This window comes from Theobroma cacao, chromosome 6 (assembly GCF_053813885.1).
Source record: "Theobroma cacao isolate CCN51 chromosome 6, ASM5381388v1, whole genome shotgun sequence".
Taxonomy (NCBI): Eukaryota; Viridiplantae; Streptophyta; class Magnoliopsida; order Malvales; family Malvaceae; genus Theobroma; species Theobroma cacao.
Window position 1 is genome coordinate 1203425 of NC_142644.1, and position 17458 is coordinate 1220882.

At 32.6% G+C, this 17458-nt stretch overlaps 2 protein-coding genes and 1 non-coding gene across 3 annotated transcripts; 1 reads left to right on the forward strand and 2 right to left on the reverse strand.

Moving 5' to 3' along the window:
• Positions 1-1995: 1995 nt before the first annotated feature.
• On the reverse strand, positions 1996-3982 carry LOC108662402 (uncharacterized). Its single transcript, XM_018122734.2, has one exon. It carries the CDS (start codon positions 3957-3959, stop codon positions 2040-2042), a length of 1920 nt encoding a protein of 639 aa, XP_017978223.1. The 5' UTR covers positions 3960-3982; the 3' UTR covers positions 1996-2039.
• A 5816-nt stretch (positions 3983-9798) lies between these two features.
• On the forward strand, positions 9799-9891 carry LOC148761955 (small nucleolar RNA snoR8a). Its single transcript, XR_016027263.1, has one exon. It is a non-coding gene; the product is annotated as a small nucleolar RNA snoR8a (small nucleolar RNA).
• A 1464-nt stretch (positions 9892-11355) lies between these two features.
• Positions 11356-14849, reverse strand: LOC108662403 (uncharacterized). The gene is made up of 2 exons (XM_018122735.2): positions 14790-14849; positions 11356-13523 (listed from the first exon to the last, which is right to left on the reverse strand). The coding sequence occupies exon 2, from the start codon at positions 13503-13505 to the stop codon at positions 11535-11537; it is 1971 nt and encodes a 656-aa protein (XP_017978224.1). The 5' UTR covers positions 13506-13523; positions 14790-14849; the 3' UTR covers positions 11356-11534.
• Positions 14850-17458: the final 2609 nt, after the last annotated feature.

The following is a 17458-nucleotide window of genomic DNA, read 5'->3' on the forward strand; positions in this document are numbered from 1 at the left end:
ATTGTTGAATTTATGTTATAAATATATATGGTTTAAGTATTAATACGGTTTAGTAAAAGTGTACAATGAGTTATTGAGCAATTTCATTAAGGCTTGCTCGGGGACTTGAGGGGATCTCTCAGAGGTCTCGGATGTCGATAGCGACCAAAGAAGGGTCATTACACTAAAAACTTATAATAATATAGATAAATAAGAATAAATGTGAGAAACAAATTTGTGAATAATTTGCAAAATGCATCATGATGCATTTTTGTTTTAAGATTATATATATAAAATAAATTATTTTGTAACATAAATTTAGAATTTGATGGTATATTTCATCAGTGGTTAGGTTGAAGAGTAATTAAGACTGTAATTGTGTCTAAAAAAAATTAAAAAAAAAAAGAGGGAGGAAGATTGATACGTAGCAACTACTTCATATAGAAACTTAAAACTATATATGAGGGCTTTGGCATATCCCTTACAGGTTCAGCCACCCTCTAGGGTTAGGATTATAGCCCCAGCTCTTTCATATCCCTTATATATATATATATATATATATATATATATATATATATATATATATATATATATTAAAACTAAAAAAGAAAACTCGAGTGCTTTATTGAATGATTTTGAATATTTAGTTTTCTATGGTTTGCAAAACAAATATTTATCATACATTTTTGTCAAGGAAAGAAGAATTATGGTGTATGAAATGGTAAATTAAAATAATTTTTTTAAAAAAATAAAATAAAATTGTGCTCAAATTACAAAATCTAAAATCAAATACTTTATTTTGAATATAAGAATGTGCTGAAATTACAATGAAATACACTGGTAAACTAAAATAAGCTTCAGGACTCTGATTCGGTAGAGTGGGTTGCTTGCCCATCTGGAGGAAAGTCAAGAGGACTAGAAGTTTTATGCGACCCGAATTTTTTGTGACAATTCTGTCGTGGTTGGCGAAGCTGTCTTAACACACGCGTAGTATGGACAGCATTGTAAGGCATTTCTTTTTTTTGAAAAATGATGTTATGAGCCTCAAACACCAATATGTCATTCCAAATCTCTTGCTTGTTGTAATAGATTTTCCATGGCATATTAATATGGTTCGGGTATTGAAAAGTTGTACATTTATATGATCCATAACACCTCAGCACTGTAAAGCGTTAATTGTATTGTTGCAGGAGACGTAAATACCTGATGCAAGTGATAGAGTTTTGGTGCTCTTATATGTTGCTTTGAGTGGTGGTTGGTGGTTGGTGATTGCTCTTATATTGTGATTGCCAATTTCCTTGTACGGGGATTCTCACAGGTCTTATTTAGATATTAGGAGGTAATTGCTTTATGGTTGATTTTGTTCATAAGCTTATATTGGCGGAAGGTGTTTTAGGGGGTTTTTGTTTTGCTTTGATTTTATCTATGAGGCTGTGTGTGCGATGGGATTGTACTTGGGCAGGTGGCGAAATGGTGTAGTTGTTGCATTTTTTTAGTGGGGATCTGGGTGAGACAATGGGGCGATATAGTGACTGAGTTTATTTGGTTTTGTTGAGGTGAGGTTTCTTCCAAAAGTTACGGCTGTGTCGTGGTTCTCCTTATATGATTACAGTGGTGTTGTGAGTTTTTTGCAAGGGATATAATTTGATAGATTTTCTTGGCGGCAGGGGAGCATATCTGATTCTACGTTGTCTTTAGGATACGTTCACTCGGCAGGATTTGGATGTTTACTGACTAGGTTGGATTCTTGGTGTTGTTTTTGATGGCTAGGGCTATGGAAATTGCTGTTATAAGGACTATGGTGTTCGTATCAGGTGTTTTCCTCCTTGTCTTGAACAGTTCCTCTCATATGAACTGTCTCTTTTCATTACTTGGCTTTATGCAAAGTTGACAAATAATCTGACTTGAGTAAACAATAAATAAATATTAAAACTAAAAATCAAAAACTCAAATTTTTTTATTGAATAATTTTGAAAATATAAACCATTGAATATCTAATAGAAATGTGCTTAAATTACAAGATCCAAAATGAAATACTTGACCTAAATATATGAATGTGCTTATGCCAATTGACGGTTTGTAGGGAGTTGGCCATCGCATAATTTCCTATCTTGGTATTGGCCACTGATGCCAAAATGTGCCATAAGAAGGCAAACGTGAGTGAGCAGTTCTCCGCCTTTGGCGAGTTGTCGACCATGCTCTTTCCATCCACAATGACCTGCGGCATATGTCAATAGTTCCACCCACACTTTATTCATCATCTCCCACTTTTCTTCCCTCCACCAGTTTCTCTTGCTCAGATTTTGCAATTTTTCCGCAAGATGGTAACCATTCCGAATAATACTATATTGCTGAGATCGAAGTAGTTCCAATTTTTGACACCCTTCAAGCAACTCTTGGTAGGCTTCTTCTATTTGTATGCCTTTCCTTCCTTTAAAAAAATCGAAGACGTCCTCACAGGCCATTCTGTATCTTATTTCACCAATCCCTTTGGGCAACATATTTGAACAAAAGACCAAAAGATAAAGCATGTACTCCGATAGGCATCTGCTGATTTTACTGCAGTTGAGACTATCGAGATCAGTTGTCTTAATATAATCGTGGTAACAGAGCTGGGTAGCAAAGTGCCAAAGAAGAATGCTTTCGTCAAATTCTACATCAATGGTGCTCCATTTAAGCTCATCGAGGAGCTTCATTTCATTAAGTACACATTCACCTCTGTAATTCAATAGTTTGATGCATGATATGCGACCAGAGTAAATTTCAAGCTCTTCAGTTCTCCTATGTAGATGATGGAAGATAAGGCGTTTTAGATCGTCATCTATCCCTTGCTGCCATTCCACATTCTGATGCTTCTCTAACATTTCATAGATGCCAAGTAACTGTTGAACTTTAATCCACATGGTTGCCTCCTTTGGAAGGCAAAAGCTCACAAGGTTGTACTTGGCTATGCTTCTCGACCACCTCTTATATTTTGTCACTTGTTCTAAAGAACATTTTTTTCGCGCAACCAGATAAAGCTTTAGCCAGTCAGAGGAAGCAAGCATGAGTAGCGCATAAACCTCCAAAACAACGGCTCCAACTAGCAATAAGTAAGTTATGGAAATGTCGACCGGTGAGTATTCATGCTCATCGATGATGATTGAGAAGGTAACCAATGCAGAAACAGAGGCCAAACAAGTAATGCAGCGGAAAAAGATCCCAATACATGAGTAGACTAGTCTTGCTTTGGTGTACAGCAAATCATACAAAAGTCCCAGCTCATATTCTACCATTTTGAAGGCCACTCTTGGTTCAAGTCCTCGAATTAATTTGTTGCAACGGTATCCCTGATGATGATCAAAGATAAGGTCTGCAAATAAACTTTGTAGCTTCTCAAAAAAGATAGCAACTAGAAGTGGGAACGAGTCAGGTCCACAATTTTCTGCCGGAAAGTGTAAACCAAACACATAGTGTAATGAGGAAGTTCTAAAATGCTTCGTGCTGGAGGACATGAGCACGTAAGTCCTTTCCCCATACTTGATAATTCCTGCAATGAACACTGGAATGGCTATACACGAGATGGTGGTGTCACCGTCAACCCAAGACCTCAATAACACATAAATTGCAACTCCAATCTCAAAAACAAGGCCAACAAGATGCCTTAGCCACAACTCATTGTCTTCTAAGGAGTAGGCAGTAATAGTGTCTGAGCCACCGAGGTGCAAGAGAAGGAATGGAGCCCAAAATGACTGCAGTGAGTGGTTTTGATTTGGAGCATTACTTCCCAGGGACCTGGCAAGAATGCCCAATGCAACAGTTGCCACCCAATCTGCTGACAAGTATGCAGACCAAACAAGGAAGTTGATCCATGTACTTGTCGTACTCTTTCTTTTGGAACCAAAGGCAACGAGTATTACCTGTAATGAGAGGCTGAGCAAAACCAACACTCGTATCTCCCAACCATTCCAAAGTTTAATCACTGTTTCAACGAGCGCCATTGCTGGTCTCTTACTTTGCCTAAAACATAAAATAGTGTTTGCGTCTATAACTATATTTATTTTGTGAAATCCCAAAAAGTGAACATAGGAAGATGGACAAAGAAAAAATGAAGATGAGAGCATTAACTTTCAAAATTTCTTTATTATTCTAATTCCATGATGTATTTTTTGTTATCAATTTCCTAATTGAAGAGTTTGTTAATATAAGAATGGTGTATATTAATTAATATAATAGGATGACAATATTATATTTTAGAAAAATAAACAACCAATGAGATATATAAATATAATAATTTTATTAATTTTTGACAGATAATTTTCATTAGTAAGATGTTTAGCAATTAAAAGTTAATTAATTTTAAATAATAATATAGTAAAAATTGACTAATTATAAAGGACATCTAATTCCATAATCGCATGTATATTATTATTTATTATATATTTACTATTATTAATATCATTTAAATAAAAAAGTTTGCAATGAAGCGTATTACTGATTAATGGTTATATTAGCAATATGCTAAAATTAAAGAAATTGCATTTAACTTATTGACTCTTTTTACAAAATTTTATGTTTTGGTTAATTCTATAAACCTTATAATTTTATATGTTACTTCTAATTATATATGAAAAATCTCTTCCTATACACTTGCAATCACCATGTATTTTTAGTTGGATATAAAATTTATCGAAACTCACTATTTATGTTAATCTTATAATTATTTAAAGTCTCAAATCATTTAATATAATACAAATTCTAGTTTGTGATATAGTTAAATTTAAATTTTATGAAGAATAATTTTTTTTATGGAAAGGGGATTCAAATCCATACTTTTAAATAGAGAGATCATGCACTAACTAATAAGCCAAATACTCAAGTGCTTATAAAAAATAATTTACTTTAATTAAAAGTTCAAGGTTAATAAGAAAAAAGACAGATAAAAATTAGACAGTTTATGCATCAATTGTAACATATAAAGAATTCCACTAGAAAAAGTTAACATATAAAGAATTAATTGAGAGTTATGTATGTACACAATTATTTACACAATTTTTATTTAAATATTAAAAGAATAAGGAGATTTGAACTCAAACTTTTTTAAAGAAAAAACATACACTTACTTTTAAGCTAAATACTCAAATTCATTATTATAAAGTAAAATTTTAAAGTACTAATATGATCAAATCAAATTGATTGTGGCTCTAACATGATATTACTTTTGAGTCTTAATCAATAAATCCACTCTCCTGAAAAATACAACCCCCAAGAAGTGGTGAAGCAGAGTGGAAACTGGCTTGATGCTTCCTGAACCAATGCGCCTTTGACTAAAAGGAATGAAACTTTTAAGTACTAATATGATCAAATCAAATAAGTAGGTAAAAATATTCCAATTCCCTAATCAAATGCCTTAAAAAAAATCAAATAAGTCGGCACACAATCTAACATCATATTACTCATGAAGTCCTGATCAATTGATAATATTTATACATTTCCTATGATCAATATAACATCATTTTCTCCTCGATCCTCCTTTTGTAGTAGATCCTGTGTTGCTGCGCATTAACTGTTTTTTATATTTTTCAGTGTTGGGGTGTTGCGGACTTCATCTGTGCTTAATCTCAGCTTATATTCTGCATTGGTTTATAAAGTGTTGCAAGTGATGAAATAGTTCTATCGGTTGGGATATTGTTTTATTTTTGTTTTCTTAGTTTGACTGGTTCAGTTACAGACCTTTTTTCTTATAATTGAAAGAAGGAAGATTTGAACTCTATTCTCTATACATCAATCAATGAGTCAAATATTTAGGTGTAAATTCAGTTATAAACTTGTTTATATATTAATTTTTTTTTTAAATGTGATTTATTGAATTGCTTCTAACCCAACACGTCATAGGTAGTCTTTAGCTAATTGTCTTAAGACTCCCAATAACATAAAAGGTTTGGCTTGAGTGTAAACCTGTACAATTGCCAACATTCAACCACACAAAAAGAAATTGGTGCCTCTTACTAGAAAACTACCTTGCTACTTAATAAAATTGAATTTTGATTGAGCAAACAAAAATTAATAAAAAAACTATAAAATATATAGTATTTAGTTAAACTTCAGTCAAAGGGTAATATTATCATTTTATAAAATCATTAAAAAAAAAGAGGTGGTCAGACAACAAATGATACAATTTCATTTTTATATAATCATATTCAAGGATATAAACCTTTTTTTAGTTTTATGAAGAAAAAAAAAAAAGAAAACTCACCCCCAAGAGCTGGTGAAGGATTGCTGGAGCCTCCTTTGAAGCTTTCTAATCAGCCAATGTGCCTTGAATTAAAACAATGAAAGAGACTCATAAATTTATAGCAGTGAAGAAAAATTCTTTTAAAGGCATGAAGCAAGGAATGATAAGAGAAGAACAAATTTTGGACGTTTGCTTTGGCATTAAGTTATCCAAGTATCAAGGAAAAGTAATACAGCATGTCTCATGAAATAAGAGTTCAAAGGAATACATCAAGGCTTATGCTTCAGAAAATGCATCTAAAATATTATTAATTACTCAGATTTTGTTAATTAGTGCTCTAATTAATTAAGAACAATTAATAAAATGTTATTTTTTACATATTATAACAAAATTTATTATTTTAAAAATATTTTTATTTCAAATGCACTCATTGATAAATAAAAAGATTGATGATTGAAATACACTTAATGAAAATATTACTTTTGAAAATAACCTTACAAGCGTATTTGCAAGAAATCTTAGGAGTGAATATGCCTCCACATCTAATTCTAATTTTCCTTCAAGCAATTGTTTATTAGATTCTCAGGACAGAGCATGGAAAACGACGACCCCTTTTTTAATTATATAAAGTAAAAAAGAATTTTATTTAACGACGAACCTAATTCTATTGTTCGTTCGTGTCTTTGTTTGTCTACAACTTACATGAGAGTCTAATTATTTTTCCAAACTGTGAAAGGCCTTACAACTCTAAAAGGTACAACTTCAATAGTAATTAAATTGGTCTAAGACTCCTTCATATAAAATCCATATTCCTTCGTATAAATATATATCTCAAATAAATTTTCAAATGATTAGTGGATTGGTGTTGGTAGATTGCTCAAGCAAGCCTCTATTTGATCATTTATTTATTGTAAAATGTAAGTTTCTTTATGTAAATGAAAAAAATATGTATAAATGATAATTCATCAATATTTTAGTGTATTTTCTAATTTTTTTATATAATTATATGAATTATTATAAAAACACATTTCAAGTTTTGCGATACCATTTAAAGTAGATTCCATGAGTTAGGTGGTTCAACTTGCGAGTTTGGCTTGAATTGGACCCTTGATATTATTAATTTATGAAATAACAATCTTTGGGCCATACCCTATACAACAATAAGAGACACTTTTGATATTCTTGAAAGGAAAACCGAAAGGCCCCTAGCTAACACTAGCCAATTGGCCCTATGGTGTCTGTGGATTACCGTTGGAGATTGAGCACTTAAAAAACTTGCCTTGATGTTTGAAGGCTTCCATTCATAGGATTTTGAGCTTTGAGATTTTGACAATTAGGATTTGAAGGTATAACAATATTTTTACTACTAATTAATTACATTTTCTATGTTAAACAAACCAAATATTTGATTTTACTATTGAAAAGGATTTTAAATTCCACTGCAATAGGCTCTTGTTGATTGCATGATTTCCCAACAATCATCACTAGACAACCTTTTAATATCAGGAGCAACAATGGAAAGATGACTAACCAAGGGGCCTTTTCTCATTTTCCCAACACCCTTAACCACATCAGCATACGTTTTGCGCTGATGATAGGCCTCAAACCTAGAGCCATTTTGAAAACAATCAGAAGACCTAAAATTCTCAGTCAGTGCAGTCTTATGAAATTCGAGGAGAGAGTATAAGTAGTTATTCACCACATGTTGAGCATTTTAAAGAAAGTCACAAGACTTTTGACGCAGAAATCTAATGCTTTCTTATGGAAAGGCAAAGATACAAAAGCTACAAGAACTAAAGTTAATTAGCTGGGACTAAGGTTTCCATCCAAAGAATGAAGGGCGTTTAGCGTTTAGGCATCGAGAAGATCTCTCCTTGGAATAAAGCCTGTATGATGGAAAACCGTTTGGGCTATTCTTATTCAATCAGGGTCATAACGTGTTGCTTGCATCAAATCTTATATATGCACTAACAGGCAGAAGTCTGTGATCTATTCCTCTGTCTAGTGATTGCTCATGGGGGTGGAAGAAAATCTTGAAACTAAGAAACTATATCAAACCCTATGTGCAAAACATAATAGATTATGGAAAACCCACAGATTTTTGGTTTGATTGCTGCCAACCTAAAGGGCCTTTGTTGCTTATGCACTATAATTTCATGATCTCTTCCTTTTCAAGTAAAAATGGTAACTGCACTTGAGTATTTAACTCATTGATTGATACATGATCCATTGTCTAAAAAATAATATTCGAATCCTCTTCTCCAATTAAAAAAAAATAAAAGGGACAACTGTAGTTAATGTTGCACTCTTCCCTTTCAAGCAGAAAGGAACAATTGTCATTAATGCTGCAAGTTTGGTTTGGCCTTTGGCTAGATCAGATGATTTAGTAGAGACTCAATGCTCCTCATATGATGTTATTATTCTTAATCCGAGACGGAAAGATGAAGCCATCTGGACTTAGTCTAGCAATGGAATGGGAAGTTTACAATCTCTAGTACTTTGAATATCGTTAGACATAGAAAACCATCTTCTCTTGAGCCTTATAGAGAAGAAACACTGCTTACCTGTTACTTGAAGAAGAATACAATCGTTCGAGAGATTTTAATAATTTAGATAGATGACATGATTTTGAGGTCGAGACAGGAAAGGGGCATGAGATCAGGGTAGGGGATTTGCATTCATAGCTCTATCTTTATACATGTACAAATTAAATTCAAATTATACTTAAATGACTCTTAATTATCAAATCAATATATAATTAATGACATTCAATAAAAGAAACAAATTAGCAAATCAACGTATTAGTATATAGTTAAAAATTAGTCAAAATACCCACCAAGTTCTGTACCCATGCATTTTATTCATTTAGTCTCTGTACTCAAAATCGAAACAATTTAATTCCTTGATTTTAGCAATTGATATAATTTAGTCCCTCTCACTAACGGTATTGAATTTTACTGTTAAAAAGATGATGTCAGCACTGACATCAACATTGATGTGACATATTTTGCTGGTGTGGCATCGACTTGATGACATGGCAGCGCCATGTGGCCCTAATATGTTGTCGTGTCAGTGCCACATGGTAGATAAAAAAATTTTTATGCTACGTTATAGAGATTAAATTGAATAAAAATATATACTATATGGACTAAATTGAACAAAATTGAGATTTTGAGGAACTAAATTGAAAAAAATATTTAAAAATTATAAATCTTTAAGTAGATGATAGATATACTTATTAATAAGTTAAATATTTAAGTACAAAAGATTTATGGTGTTATAAATATATATAAATATTTTCTTACTTGATTATTTGATTGTAAAATATGTATATTAATTTATCTTCTTTACAAAAATTAAGTTTGAATTCTCCTTCTATAAAAAAAAATTTCAAAAAAAATTTCATACTTAAAGTTAAATTTAAATAAATAACTTGCATTATGTTGAAATAAAATAATATAAAAAACTAAATAATTTTTTCTTTTATTATAATAGCACAAAAATTTGAAATTTATTTGACTTAACTTTTAACTTGAGTTGAAATTAAATTAGCATAGTGAGTTGACTTAGTTTTTTGTTTGAAAAAAATGAAAAAGGGAGATATAGAGTTAGCGATGATTATAAAAATAATTCTTCATTCTGACTTACTTAATTTGGACATGACAAACCTCTTATTATAATCATAAAATCCGAGTTACTTCACCTCTTCAATTTTTTATATATTTTTTATGTTTTTGTTTTATCTAATATGTCAGGTTATATTCTTTAGGTTGAAATTTCTTAGATTAAAGACTGTATTTATGGTTGATAGAGTTAAATATAATTGTAAATATTTATACAATTTTATATTGTATTTACAAATTTTTTGTAGATCTAAAGTTCACGAATTAAATTGTTACAACCGTATCCCTGACGTTGATCAAGGATAAGGCCTGCAAATAAAAATTTTAGCCTCTTGAACAAGCTATCAACTCGAAGTAGGAAGGGGTCAACAAATAGGGCAGCTCCAAATATATCTGCGTCGTTGTATAGGTATAAACGTAACAAATTGTGTAATGAGGAAGTTCTAAACTGCTTCGCGCTTGAGGTCATGAGCACGTAAGTCCTTTCCCCATACTTGATAAGTCCTGCAATGAACACTGGAATTGCTATACACGAGAAGGTGGTGTCACGGTCAACCCAAGACCTCAATAACGCATAAATTGCAACTCCAACATTGAAAAGCGCATTAATATGATTCTAGCATTGAAAAGCTGTACATTAATATGATCCTCAACACCTTAGCATTGTAAGTTGTTAGTTGTATTGTTGCAGGAAATACCTGACGCAAATGATAGAATTAATCATGTGTGTTTCTTTGCGTGGTGGTTGGTGGTTGCTTTTGAAATTGTGTTTGGCAGTATTCTCGTACAGGGATTCTCACCGGTCTTATTTAGATATTAAGAGGTGATTGCTTTATGGTTGATTTTGGTCGTAAGCTTGTATTGGCGGGAGGTGTTTTGGGCGGGTTTTGTTTTGCTTTGAATTCATCTATGAGGCTGTGTGTGTAATGGGATTGTACTTGGGCAGGTGGCGAAACAGGGGGTTTGTTGCATTTTTTTAGTGGGGATCTGGGTGGGACAATGGGGCAATATAGTGACTGATTTGGTTTTGTTGGGGTGAGGTTTCTTCCAAAAGTTACGGCTGTCTCGTGGTTCTCGTTATATGATTACAGTGGTGTTGTGAGTTTTTTGCAAGGGATATAATTTGGAAGAGTTTTCTTGGCAGCAGGGGCGCAAATCTGATTCCACGTTGTCTTTAGGATACGTTCACTCGGCAGGATTTGGATGTTTACTGCCTAGGTTGGATTCTTAGTGTTGTTTTTGATGGCTAGGGCTATGGAAATTGCTGTTATAGGACTATGGTGTTTGTATCAAGTGCTTTGCTCCTTGCCTTGAGCAATTCCTCTCATATGAACTGTCTCTTTTCATGACTTGGCTTTATGCAAAGTTTTATGTATCACAGTGATGTTTATAAAATAATCTTTGACTGAGTAAACAATAAATAAACGGTAAAACTAAATATCAAAACTCAAGTGTTTTATTGAATAATTTTGACAATATAAATCATTGAATATCTAATAGAAATGTGCTCAAATTATAAGATCTAAAATGAAATACTTCACTTTAAATATATGAATGCGCTGAAATTACAATGATATATTAAAAACAAAATCCTTAAGATGGTATAAAATGATTATTTTATGTCAACAACTATTTCTTCGAGTTCAAAATTTGACACATAAGTATACATGTTAAAAAATGCCATTAACAGATAATTAAGCTTCAATTTTTGAATGATCCTATGGTTGACGATGATGACTGATCTTAATTCTTTCCCACCATGTCAATAACTTCTTCTTAGGGAGTTGGCGAAGGGATAATTGCCCATCTCGGTATTGGCCACTGATGCCAAAATGTGCCATAAGAAGGCAAACGTGAGTGAGCAGTTGTCCGCCTTTGGCGAGTTGGCGACCATGCTCTTTCCATCCACAATGACCTGCGGCATATGTCAATAGTTCTACCCACACTTTATTCATCATCTCCCACTTTTCTTTCCTTCCCCGGTTTCTCTTGTTCAGATTTTGCAATTGTTTCGCAAGATCGCGACCCTTCAAAAGGATACTAGACTCATCAGATCGAAGTTCTTCCAATTTTGGACCCCCTTCAAGCAACTCTTGGTAGGCTTTTTCTATTTGTATGTCTCTCTTTTCTTTAAAAAAATCGAAGACCTCCTCACAGGCCTTTCTGTATCTTATTTCACCAATCCCTTTGGGCAACATTTTTGAACGCAAGACGAAAAGATAAAGCATGTACTCCGATAGGCATCTGCTGATTTTGCTGTATTCATTAATGAGACTATAGAGATCAGTTGTCTTAATATCATCATAGTAACAGAGCTGGGTAGCAATGTGCCAAAGAAGAATGCTTTCGTCAAATTCTACATCAACGGTGCTCCATTTAAGCTCATCAAGGAGCTTCATTTCATTAAGTACACATTCACCTCTGTAATTCAATACTTTGCTGCTTAATTCGGTATTATCGAAATCTTCAAGCTCTTTAGTTCTCCTATCTAGTTGATGGAAGATAAGGCATTTTAGATCGTCATCTATCCCTTGCTGCCATTCCACATTCTGATGCTTCTCTAACATTTCATAGATGCCAAGTAACTTTTTAACTATAATCCACTTGGTTGCCTCCTTTTGAAGGCAAAAGCTCACAAGGTTGCACTTGGCTATGCTTCTAGACCACCTCCTACCCTTTCTCACTCGTTTTAAATGACATTTTTTTTGCACAACTAGCCAAAGCTTTAGCCAGTCAGAGGAAGTAAGCATGAGCAGCGCATAAACCTCCAGAACAACAGCTCCAACCAGCAATAGGTAAGTTACGAACCTGTCCACCGGTGAGTATTCATGCTCATCGATGATGATTGAGAAGGTAACCAATGCAGAAACAGAGGCCAAACAAGTAATGCAGCGGAAAAAGATACCAAAACATGAGTAGACTAGTCTTGCTTTGGTGTAGAGCAAATCATACAAAAGTCCCAGCTCATATTCTACCACTTCGAAGGCCACTCTTGGTTCAAGTTCACGAATTAATTTGTTGCAAAGGTATCTCTGATTTTGATCGAGGAGAAGGTCTGCAAATAAAAATTTTAGCCTCTTGAACAAGCTATCAACTCGAAGTAGGAACGAGTCAGCTCTAAACATTTCTGCCCCGCTGTCTTCATATAAACGTAACAAATTGTCTAATGAGGAAGTTCTAAACTGCTTCGTGCTTGAGGACATGAGCACGTAAGTCCTTTCCCCATACTTGATAATTCCTGCAATGAACACTGGAATGGCTATACACGAGAAGGTAGTGTCACCGTCAACCCAAGACCTCAATAACACATAAATTGCAACTCCAATCTCAAAAACGAGGCCAACAAAATGCCTTAGCCACAACTCATTGTCTTCTAAGGAGTAAGCAGTAATAGTGTCTGGGCCACCGAGGTGCAAGAGAAGGAATGGAGCCCAAAATGACTGGAGTGAGTGGTTTTGATTCGGAGCATTACTTCCCAGGGACCTGGCAAGAATGCCCAATGCAACAGTTGCCACCCAATCTGCTGACAAGTATGCAGACCAAACAATGAAGTTGATCCATGTACTTGTCGTACTCTTTCTTTTGGAACCAAAGGCAATGAGTATTACTTGTAATGAGAGGCTGAGTAAAACCAGCACTCGCATCTCCCATCCATTCCAAAGTTTAATCGCTGTTTCAACGATCGCCATTGCTGGTCTCTTCTTTGCCTAAAACATAAAATAGTGTTTGCATCTATAAGTATATTCATTTTGTGAAATCCCAAAAAGCGAACATAGGAAGATGGACAAAGAAAAAAAGAAGATGAGAGCATTATCTTTTCAAATTTCTTTATTATTCTAATTCCATGATGTATTTTTTGTTATCAATTTCTTAATTTAAGAGTTTGTTAATATACGAATGGTGTGTATTAATTAATATAATAGGATGACAATATTATATTTTAGAAAAATAAACAACCAATGAGATATATAAATATAATAATTTTATTAATTTTTGACAGATAATTTTCATTAATAAGATGTTTAGCAATTAAAAGTTAATTAATTTTAAATAATAATATAGTAAAAATTAATTAATTATAAAAGAGATCTAATTCCATAATCACATGTATATTATTATTTATTATATATTTACTATTATTAATATCATTTAAATAAAAAAGTGTGCAATGAAGAGTAGTACTGATTAATGGTTATATTAGCAATATGCTAAAATTAAAGAAATTGCATTTAACTTATTGACTCTTTTTACAAAATTTTATGTTTTGGTCAATTCTATAAAACTTATAATTTTATATGTTACTTCTAATTATATATGAAATATCTCTTCTTATATACTTGCAATCACCATGTATTTTTAGTTGGATATAAAATTTATCGAAACTCACTATTTATGTTAATCTTATAATTATTTAAAGTCTCGAATCATTTAATATAATACAAATTTTAGTTTGTGATACAGTTAAATTTAAATTTTATGAAGAATAATTTTTTTTTTATGAAAATGGGATTCAAACTCATACTTTTAAGTAAAGAGATCATTCACTAACTAATAAGTCAAATGCTCAAATGCTTATAAAAAATAATTTACTTTAATTAAAAGTTCAAGGTTAATAAGAAAAAAGACAGATAAAAATTAGACAGTTCGTGCATTAATTGTAACATATAAAGAATTCCACCCAAAAAAAGTTAATATATAAAGAATTAATAGAGAGTTATGTATGTACACAATTATAATTATTAAGGTTTATCTTTAAATATTAAAAGAATAAGAGGATTTTTTTTTTTTTTGCTCAGCAATAAGAGGATTTGAACTCAACTTTTTTTAAAGAAAAAACATACACTTACTTTTAAGTTAAATACTCAAATTCATTATTATAAAGTAAAATTTTAAAGTCCTAATATGATCAAATCAAATTGATTGTGGCTCTAACATGATATTACTTTTGAGTCTTAATCAACAAATCCACTCACCTGGAAAGTACAACCCCCAAGAAGTGGTGAAGCTGAGTGGAAACTGGCTTGATGCTTCCTGAGCCAATGCGCCTTTGACTAAAAGGAATGAAAACTTTTAAGTACTAATGTGATCAAATCAAATAAGTAGGCAAAAATATTCCAATTCCCTAATCAAATGCCTTTAAAAAAAAAATCAAATAAGCAGGCACACAATCTAACATCATATTAATTACGCATGAAGTCCTGATCAATTGATAATATTTATACATTTCCTATGATCAATCTAACATCATTTTCTCCTCGATCCTCCTTTTGTAGCTGATTCGGTGCTGATGCGGATTAACTGTTTTTTATATTTTTCAGTGTCGGTGTGTTGTGGACTTCATCTGTGCTTAATCTCAGCTTATATTCTGCATTGGTTTATAAAGTGCTGCAAGTAATGAAATAGCTCTATCGGTTGGGATATTGTTTTATTTTTGTTTTCTTAGTTTGCTGGTTCAGTTACAGACTTTTTTATAATTAGAGGTGGAAAGATTGAAACTTTACTTTTCATATACTAACTAATGAGTCAAATGTTCGAGTGTATATTTAGTTGCAAACTTATTTACATATCAATCTTTTTTTTCTTTTTAAAAGGTGATTTATTGAATTGCTTCCAAGCCAACACGTCATAGGTAGTCTTTAGCTAATTGTCTTAAGACTCCCAATGACATAAAAGGTTTGGCTTGAGTGTAAACTTGTACAATTGCCAACACTCAGCCACATAAAAAGAAATTGGCGGCTCTTACTAGAGAACTACCTTGCTACTTAATAAAATTGAATTCTGATTAAGCAAAAAAAAATTAATAAAAATTATAAAATATCAGCCAATGTGCCTTTAATGAAAACAATGAAAGACACTCATAATACAGCATGTCTCCTGAAATATGAGTTCAAGGGAATATATAAAGGTCTAAGCTGCAAAAAATGCATGTAAAATATTATTACTTGCTGAGCAAAAAAAGAAATAATTATTACTTACTCGGATTTTGTTAATTAGTGTATTTAATTAATTAAAAACAATTATTAAAATATTATTTTTTACATTTATTTGTATTTTATAATTTTTTATAACTAAAAAAAAAATTCAAGTAGACCTATTCATGGAGTAGGCGTCTTAAAACATTTCTATTATGAAATAAGAGTCTTTAGGGCGTAGTTATACAACAATTAGAGATACGTTTGGCATTCTTAAGAAGAAAACTGAGAGCCCCTTATCTAGCACTAGCCAATTGATCTTACCGTTTGTGTGAATTAGCATCAGAGGGTGGACACTTGAAAAATTTGTGATTTGCGACAACACTCCTTTGTGCTTGGATGTTTCGTTCATAAGGTTTTGAACTTTAAGATTTTGAGATATGAGATTTGTAGGTATAACAATCTTTTTATTACTAGTTGGGGTTTCCTATGTTAAAGAAACCAAATTTTGATCTTTCTATCAAAAAAATTTTGAATACCGTTACACTTTGCTCTTGTTGGTCTCAAATTTAAATCTTGCGATGGGTGTTGTATGATCTATGGATGGGAAAAAAGAACCTCTCAAACTATAGTCCAAAATTATACATACAAAAAAAATTAATATATTAATGAAATTAGAGATAAATAATTATTATAGTTTCGTTGATTCTTTAAATGGAAATTCTTGTATATGAAAGTTCTTTATGTTTGGCAATATATAATAATATTTGCAAGTTGGTTGAAAATGGATCAATTTAAGCATGAATTCAATCAACAAAAAAAAAATTACAATTATATAAGTTTGATTCAGTTCCTATATGAACCGTTTAGGTAGTCTATGCATTAATTGTCACATCACCAGTCTAACCAATTCTTGGTTAAGAAAGCTATGGAGGTTATATATAGGAGTTCAATCTCAAGCAGGCAACCTGAGGGCTTGGTATTCTTCTATCTGGAAGTTAACTGTTCCCCCTGTGCTTTTTTTGGTTAGTGGTGTTGCATTGGAAATCATTCCCACAAAAAGCTTCTTAAGGACCAGGGGAATTTCCTTTGAACATGAGGATGTTTTATGTTCACGGTGTAGACAAATAGAGGAAGAATATGCACAAATCTTACTCTCTTGTGAGTTCTAGTAGGCGATACGGAGTCGTGTTTTCTGTTGATGGGGATTTCTGTGGGTTGCTCCTCTTCTATGCAATCAATGGTGGAATTTTGCAGAAACCTTTTTTCATAGCACCTTGAGAAAAAGGTGGATAGCTATGATAGGAGCTACGGTAAGGTCTTTATGGTTCGCTAGAAACAATTTGATTTTTAACACTATGAAATAGAGAATGAGAATGCTATTGCGGAGATAGGATGGTGGACTATGCCTTGAATGTTGACTAGGTCAAAGAAGACGTGGACCTGAGAAAAGGGGTTGTTTGGACTCTCCCAAGTGAAGATGATCTGAAATTCAATGTGGATGGTCCTATTAGAGGTAAGTCGAGGGTAATGAGCTGTAAGGTTGTGCTTAGGGACAGTAATCGTAATGTAATGGGTCTGTTCTTTGGTCCTTTAGGTGAACTTGAGTCTAACAAAAGCTGAAATTCTAGCTATTGGAACTGCTTTACAATTTTATGCTGCGTCCCAGTAAAAAAGTACGAAATCTTTGGTGATAGATTCAAATTCTTGTGTTGCACTTTTATGGGCAT

What these genes read in the sequence shown, in the direction of transcription:
- LOC108662402 (XM_018122734.2), bottom strand. Translation starts at nt 3,959, where the DNA reads ATGGCGCTCGTTGAAACAGTGATTAAACTTTGGAATGGTTGGGAGATA.
- LOC108662403 (XM_018122735.2), bottom strand. Translation starts at nt 13,505, where the DNA reads ATGGCGATCGTTGAAACAGCGATTAAACTTTGGAATGGATGGGAGATG.